Raw genomic sequence first — 7,514 nt, 5'->3', positions numbered from 1 at the left:
GCCCCATTCCCTGCTGTCTACTGCCCCCCAGCCCTGTTCATGGCAGTGACCCCCCCCCCCCCCCCCGGTGGCTACTCCCCCAGCCTCATGTCTCCAGACCTCTGCCCCGTCCCATGGGCCACAAACCTCCCACAGACCGGGGCCAGGCAAAGAAGGGGTCTCTGGCTGGTGGTGGAGAATCAGCGTTTAATGCCCATGCAGGGACAAGGGGCCAGGATGGTTGTGTCCAGGCAGAAGGGGGGTGTATGCAGGGTGGGGGGGGGGTGGTCCAATGCCTGGGCAGAGGACGGGGGCTCAGGGCCCCAGGTGCTGGTAGGGGGGCAGCTTGGGGCCCAGCACAGTAGAACCCCCTGGCAGTGGGGGGCAGGTCCCGCCGGCTCAGGGCCCCGCGCGCTGGCAGTCGCTCAGCAGGCGCAGCAGCAGTGCGTGCAGGCGGGGGCAGAGGCGGGCGTAGCCGTGCCGGCTCAGGTGCAGGTAATCATACATGTCGTGGTGGCTGATGGCGCCGTCCGAGTGCACGAAGCCGGGGTCGGCGTCCAGGAAGCAGACGTGGGGCAGCTGGGCCAGCCGGGCCTCCAGCAGCTCGTTCACCCGCCAGTTCCTCTCCCGCAGCGGGTTGGGGTGCTGGCCCCGGGGCAGCAGGCCCTGGGGGGAGACGTGGCACAGTCAGGCCTGGTGGAGGGGCCCCAGCCCTCCCTCCCCCTCCCCGTGGACAGCTCCCAGCACCCCGTACTCACCAGCACCACCACGCGCGCCTGTGGCTGCTGCTGCTGGAGGAGCTGGACGATGGCTTCGATGCCGCCTGCCACCTGCTCGGCCGTGTGCCCATGGTTATTGGTGCCCACCCAGATGACCACAATCTGCGGGGGAGGCTGGGCATGAGGGGCTGAAAGGAGCCTCCACCTGAGCTCCCAGCCCCCACTCCCAGTCCGTGCCCTCTACACACACACACACACACCCCATTCACCTGCTGGTGCCTGATATAACCCTTGGCGCCAGTGTCCTGGTACCCCCAGGCCTCACCCCATCAACACCCACCTGGTACCCCCAGGCCTCACCCCATCAACACCCACCTAGCCCCCCCCCCCATTCACCTTTCCCGCACCCACTATGGCCCCAGGGCCCCACCGTGCCGTACCTTGGGCCGGATGTGCTGCAGCTCGCCGTGGTGCAGCCGCCACAGCACGTGCTGCGTCTCGTCGCCCCCGATGCCGAAATTGAGGGCGTGCAGCGGGGAGAAGAGTTCACGCCAGATCTGGGGGGCACAGAGAGTCAGGGTTGGGCCAGGGCAGGGGTAAGGGGAGGTGGCGGCTGTGCGGTGCCTGCAGGCAGGGCTAGGATGGGGGGAGGGGCTCACCTCAAACTGATGGAGCAGCTGCACCAGGGCGTCCCCAATGAACACGACCTCGGGCTCCTTGTCCTTGCTGTCGGCGATGAAGCGATGGTGCTGGGGGGCAGAACGGAGGGTCAAGCAGGGCTGGGACCCCGAGCCTACGTGGTAGGCAGAGACCCTCCCTCAAAGGCTGACAGGCCGTGCTGAGATGTGACCCCTCTGGGGTGGGGTGTGGGGGGCTGGGTCCATGGTGACTCCTGGGCCAGCAACAATGCAGCCCCCTTGGGGTGGGGAGGTGTTTATATGGAGACTCCTTGCCTGGTGTTGGGACGCAGCCACCTCAGGGGTGGAGCAGGGTGGAGGTGCCCAGGCAGTGCGCCCTTTGGGGTGGGGGTGTCTGTACATTGTCCCCCTGTCCAGGGCAAGGGGGTCTGTCCAGTGCCCCTTTGGGGCAGGCAGGGGTGTCCAGGCAGCCACCCAGTGTGGGGCAGGCAGGGGGGTCTGGGCAGCCCCCATCTGTCCAGGCAGCGCCGACACCTGTGCCCCTCACCAGCGCTAGCCAGCGCCCGTCCCCCTGCAGGTCAGCCACGGGCGTCGGGGTGCTGGCCGGGTTCTTGTCCCCATCACTCATGGTCCTGGAAGCTCCTAGGAGGCAAAGCCAGCAGATCAGTGGGTAGCGCAGCACCCCCCTGTGATAATGGTTCCCGCCAGCCCCGCCCCCCGTGGACCCCAGGGGAGAGCCTGAGACAGTACCATTGCCAGGACCTTGGGTGATCCTCCCCCATGGAGAACAATGGTAGGGTCTGCACCCTCATGCCCCATGCAGGGTGGATGATACCAAGCCCTGAGATGGGGGGACAAGCGTTGATCCCATTATCATCCCCTAGGAAGGATAATGGTTGGATCCACTCAGCGGACCTGAACGGTACCATTTTTCAAGGAAGGGTAACAACTCCGTACGAGCTAAAGGTTGGATTCCCTCAGCCCTCCCCGCCCCCACGCAGAGTGGGAGGTACCATTCTTCTGGCGAGGGGGTTGATTCTTTTAACCACCCTTCTCTCCACGGTGTATATTGACTGATCCGTTCCTTTTCAGGTCCATGCGGGTGGTAATTGGGGGGCAGTTCCCAGGGTAGAGTATGAGGAAGGGCGCTGATAGCCTCCCCATGAAAGATAATGGTTTGGCCCGCCCCTCGAGCCTCCCCACGCAGAATAGGCGGAACCATTAGCAGGGAGGGGGAGAAAAGGGGCTGGTTCTCCTTACCCCTATGGGTAGAATGGTCAGAACCACGCTGAGCCCCCTCCCCCCATGCATGCGGGCGGTACCATTCCCCTGGGCCCGGGGGGCTCACCTACGAGCTGGAGGGGGAGGGGCGAAGAATGGTCCCGGAGCCGCCGCAGGAACCCTACAACCTCCCGCACGGTCACTCTGCGTCGGCTCCGGGCGGGGAGCGGCGGTCGGCCTGGGCTGAACCATGTCACAGGGGCGGGCTGGGAGGAAGGTGCAGGACCCCCCTAGAGATGGTATGAGCCAGTCCGGCTATTCCCAGCCCTCCCCCGAGTGTAGCTCTTCCCTTTACCCTCCCCACCAGAATCCGGCTGTTTCCGGCACCCCCCACCCTGAACGCAGCTTTTTGTCTGCCTCTGGCTGTTCTCGCCACCCTCCGCACGCCCCCGTCTAGCTGTTCTGTTAACCGCCCCCTCTGGACTTCAGCTTTTCCAGTCCCCCACCCCCAAGTCTGGCTGTTCCTTTATCCCTCCCCAAAAATACAGCTGTTCCATTCACTAGCACTGCCCCTTAGCTGGCTCTGGTTGTTCCCAGCCCCCACCCCAGCCCCCCTGGCTTCCACAGCCCGCCTCACTCCCCCTCCAAGCGCTGAGCGACTCCCCAGCCAGCCTCTGCAGGGCCCACAGCCCTGCCCCACACTGTGCGGGGTCTGGCCTGCTCCGTCTCTGCGCGGGAGACCTAGGCCCAGCGCTGGGCGAGGGAGGGGCTGGTCCGTTACAGACGGGCCCTGGCCCCTGCCCAGCTAAACCCCTTCAGCCTCCTTAGTCCCCTTGCCTGTGGTTTGGGCAGATGAAGAGACCCCCCAGCTCCCTATCCCAAAGTGCTGTGGGGTGTTGCCATTATCCAGCAGCCCTGTCTTCCCCAGACGTGGCTGCATCTCAGCGGTGGGCTAAAGATCCCCATATAAACAGCTGCTCCTTCCCAGAAATGGCTGCATCTCAGCACTGAGTGAAGGAACAGCCAGTGTGAGAGCCTGGTTCCCACGACAGACTTCTCTGGCGGAGCTGGGGGGGGCCTATGGACACGCCTGGAAAACGGATCAAACTCTCTGCGCTTTGCCCCATGCACAGCACAGATCAGGGCCATTAGCACATATGGCTCCAGCTCCTCCTGCCCCCCGCAGGGTCCCACCATGCTGTCTGCCCCACGGCCTGCTGCATGCTGGCGGGCAAACAGGCCCCATGCTGATGGGTTGCACTGTCCACTGCTGGGAGCAGGGCTCTCAGGACAGGGTCACTATTGGGTCCCCCAGCATTGCTGAGGGCTTTGAGCAATCCCCCACTGTGCACAGGGGCAGCAGCCATCTTCCCCAGTGGGAAACCTCGGGTTTTGTACTTTCAGTTCTTCGGCTGCCACTTTCCTGAGTTCAGCTCGCAGGGCTGCCCTTTGAAGGTCGACGGAAGGCTGGCTGTCCCCACTTCAGGCCAGTTTCTAGACACTAATGGTGGAAGGGTGCTTCTATTTCACGTGGCATTTGAGAGCTGAAAGCTGGCTTGCGGCTGGGGCACAGCTGTGTGCCTTTGGCCCACGCACTCTTTCAAAGGAGGGAAATTCAGAAATGCAGAGAATAAATAATAACGGTCCTCCACAGAGTCGCTCACCATGTAATGGATTCAGGCTGCCAGCGATGCTATCAGATTCACTCCATTTATCTGGTTTCGAGCAGCGAGCGCACCACATTCTTACCATCAAACCCTCCCTCTCTCCTGCCAGGTGCAGAATTAAGACACTACAGATTTTCCTGGAGAACCAAGTAAATTTTGCTCTCACACCCTGGAGGGCAGCACATCCATCTCCCTTGTAATCGCTGCATGACCATGAAGCTGGTCTCAGGGGAAGGGGGATGAAACCACATGAGAAGTGTAGGTAGTGTACCCCACTTTGAGGTTATGGTGGGGGTGCTGGACAGCTCTGTGCCTCTCAAGCTGACCAGGGAGGAAGGGATTGTGTGTGGTCTGACTGGGCTGTTACACAGATTTCTCCTTCACCAAAAGGGGACTCACCCCTCTTAATGCTGCTCCTCAGACAGGTTGCAGGGGAGCTTCCAGCCTAGATCAAACTGCTGTGAACTGCTGAAAAGCGAATGCAGCCCAGGGCTCACTGAGGCATCTGCGGGGATGCGGTGGCATGTACAGGAAGAATTGGCATCTGCCGACTCCTTCAGCCTGGCACTGGCTTTCTGCTCTCTCCATTGTGAACTCAACGTGCTGTCGGGCCCATTTATGTCTCAAACCAGCCCCCTGGGCAGAGCAACAGCAGCAGACATACAAGGTACGTCCATCCCTGCAGTGCCAGGACCTTTAGAAATAAATTGGCAGTGACATCTGCAGTGGTGGCACTTGCAGTGGTGGCACTTGCAGAAATATGAGCCATGCTGGGGCTCCTAAACGCTGGCAGATGAATCAACACAGCAGCCACAGGAGCAAGCACCAAGGAGACTTTCTGATTGTAACTGAGTCAAGGAGATGTCGTCCCTTTACCTCTGAGTCCAGATGAGCGCCACAAGGAGTTAAGGAGCCTGGTTCGGACTCATTCAGGTCAGCTCCGGTGCCTCTGCCATGTGGGAAAGCAGGCCCTGCGAATGGTCAGTCTGCCCTGCCAGGTGGAGCCTGGGGCCTGGTTTCTCACTCCTGGAGTCCACAGGTTGTACACGAATCTTTGAGTGGGGGATTCACTCAGGATTCCTGCAGCCAATTATGCATCAGCACTGACAGGGATTTTAGGACTTGCTGGGGGCGAGGGGTGCTGGCAAGCGAGCGGGGCCTCAGAGCTCTGCCAGGGTCACCGAGGACACAGTAACAAGAAAGCTGTGAGGCTTGACGACAGTGATAAACAGGCAGTGCAATTCCCATGTAGGCCAGTCAGGTGTGAAAGGAGCCTCGCAGCCCCAGCTCTGGAACACAATGCTGTCTATTAACATGCTGGGCCTGGGCCCTCCCAGGCCCCACTAGCTGGAGAGCTGCTGTGGACAGGGATCTCTGGGAGAGGAGAGGTGGCAGGGACGTAGCTACCCTCCTCCCCAGTTTCTCAGTCACACTGTGGGGGCCATGTTCAGTGATGCCATGGAGTCTACGGGGATTGCAGGCACCGCTTCCTACCTGCCGTAGAAATCACTGGGCTCCCCAGACTGGTGTGCTGACTGCAACTTAAGGCTATTAAAACTCAAACCACTTTCTAGAGACAGGCTGCAATTTGGGGAAACTAGCAGCATGAGGATCAGACAGCTAGGTGAACGCAGGGGCTCAGGGCAGAGGCATTTACAGGTTCCCAGATCATATTAAATCAAGCACCAGGACAAGGTCAGAAATTTGGGACTGAAGGGAAGAGGGTCCCTAAACTCCCTTGGCCTCTTTTGAAACCTTTCACCTCAGCTCCCGATCGCCAGTTGGTGCCTTCAGGTGGGTGGTCCCTTGGTGTCCGTGTTCCCAGGAGGTGCAAATCTCGCTGTATAGTGGCTGTAAAAGATGGGGGCACATCCTGTCTCTTGTCTTGCAGACAGCAGGTCAGCTTAAAGACCTGTAGTTTATTTTAAGCTCTCCCAGCTGATGGTACTGTTGTAATAAGCTTGCTGCCCAGCAGGCAGCAAAGCAATCTGTGTCTCCCTGATCCCCACCACAGCTGTGACTGGCATCAGCGCCAAGGAAACCTCCAAACCCCAGCAGAAGGTGCCAGCGATGAGTCTTAACCTGCTGAGATCTCTCATTCTGGCCAGCCAGGAACAGACGGATAGCTGATAAGGCTGGAAGGGCCCCTGTGATCGTCTCGCCTGCCCCGCTGTGTCGCACAGGCCCAGGAGCGCCTTGCATGGATTCCTGTTGGCGCTAGAGCTGGTCCTGTCAAAAAACAGCCAGGGAAAAGCGTAAAATTGCTCTCGTCTCCATTCTGCCCCCTGAGGAGCCAGGTCCTCTGGCCCTGCCGCCTCATGGTCCCTGAGCCCTGCCCTGCCCCACCGGGGCCTTCTTCTCCCTGGCCGCAGCCCGTGTGGGGCTCCCCTGACCCTAGCTTCAGCTTGGCATGGTGGGGGAGGTCTTGCCCTAACTCCCCGCCCATGGGGCCAGCCTAGCGTGGGATCATCTCAGTCCTGGCCCTGGCGGCAGCAGGCTGGCAGGAGAGGAGGTGTCCGCACCCCACAACCTCTTCCCCCCACTCCTTCCAGAGGGCAGCCCGTGCAGGACTCTTGCTGAGGGGTGGGGAGCATCGTGGGCTCTGCTCGGGGTGGGGGGGTCACACTCCCTCCTGGGTCTGCCATGCTCCCCCCAGCTGGGTCAGCCCCACGGGTGAGGGGTCACACTCGCTCCTGGGGTCTTTCAGCCCCCCTGGGGGTCACACTGCCCAGCGGCCGTTCCCAACACGCCCCTCTTCCCTCAGAGTCCGGGCTCACCCCCGCAACCGGCCAGCCAATCAGGAGGCGGATCCCGGAGCTGTGCGACCAATCACCGTGTGGCGGGGGGGGGAGCGGGGCACAGTGAGCCTGGAGCGGCGGTTTCTGGGCACGCGGCACCTTCAGTAAGGGAGGGGGAGGGAGCGGCGCGAGGCACAGTTGGCGGTTGCACGGCACGTGACAGCCCGTCCTCTGCACGTGGCCCGGCTGGGGGAGGGGGGGAGCACTGAGGGGCTGGCCGCTTCTAGAATCGTCCAGCGGGCCCTGGAGTGGCGGGGGGAAGGGCGGATAATGCTGCCCATCCACCACTGCTGCCCCCACGTGGCTGTGGCAGACATGTCCCGTCATCTGACTGCCCCGTGTAACCCCCACGTACCCTGCTCCCCCCCAGCACAGGGACCCCCATGCCTGACTGTCCCCCCATGTAACCCCCATGCACCCCACTCCCCCCAGCACAGGGACCCCCTGATGGCTGACTATGCCCAGTGTAACCCACACATACCCCACTGCCTC

General features: G+C 61.7%; 1 protein-coding gene across 2 annotated transcripts; it reads right to left on the bottom strand.

Moving 5' to 3' along the window:
* Positions 1-169: 169 nt before the first annotated feature.
* Positions 170-6,487, bottom strand: PAFAH1B3 (platelet activating factor acetylhydrolase 1b catalytic subunit 3). 2 transcript variants are annotated; one of them, XM_067563752.1, is made up of 6 exons: positions 5,987-6,487; positions 1,884-1,978; positions 1,358-1,447; positions 1,139-1,255; positions 738-860; positions 170-645 (listed from the first exon to the last, which is right to left on the bottom strand). In XM_067563752.1, exons 2-6 carry the CDS (start codon positions 1,962-1,964, stop codon positions 379-381), a joined length of 678 nt encoding a protein of 225 aa, XP_067419853.1. In that variant the 5' UTR covers positions 1,965-1,978; positions 5,987-6,487; the 3' UTR covers positions 170-378. The 2 variants fall into 2 exon arrangements, with proteins under 2 accessions (XP_067419853.1, XP_067419852.1); XM_067563751.1 differs by lacking the exon at positions 5,987-6,487 and adding an exon at positions 2,685-2,983.
* Between the last annotated feature and the right edge of the window lie 1,027 nt (positions 6,488-7,514).

The sequence above is a fragment of the Emydura macquarii genome, unplaced genomic scaffold (assembly GCF_026122565.2).
Source record: "Emydura macquarii macquarii isolate MOO-44397 ecotype Brisbane River unplaced genomic scaffold, CSIRO-AGI_Emac_v2 contig_2594, whole genome shotgun sequence".
Taxonomy (NCBI): domain Eukaryota; kingdom Metazoa; phylum Chordata; order Testudines; family Chelidae; genus Emydura; species Emydura macquarii.
The sequence above is the reverse complement of the archived record's forward strand: the minus strand, read 5'-3'. Positions and strand labels throughout refer to the sequence as shown.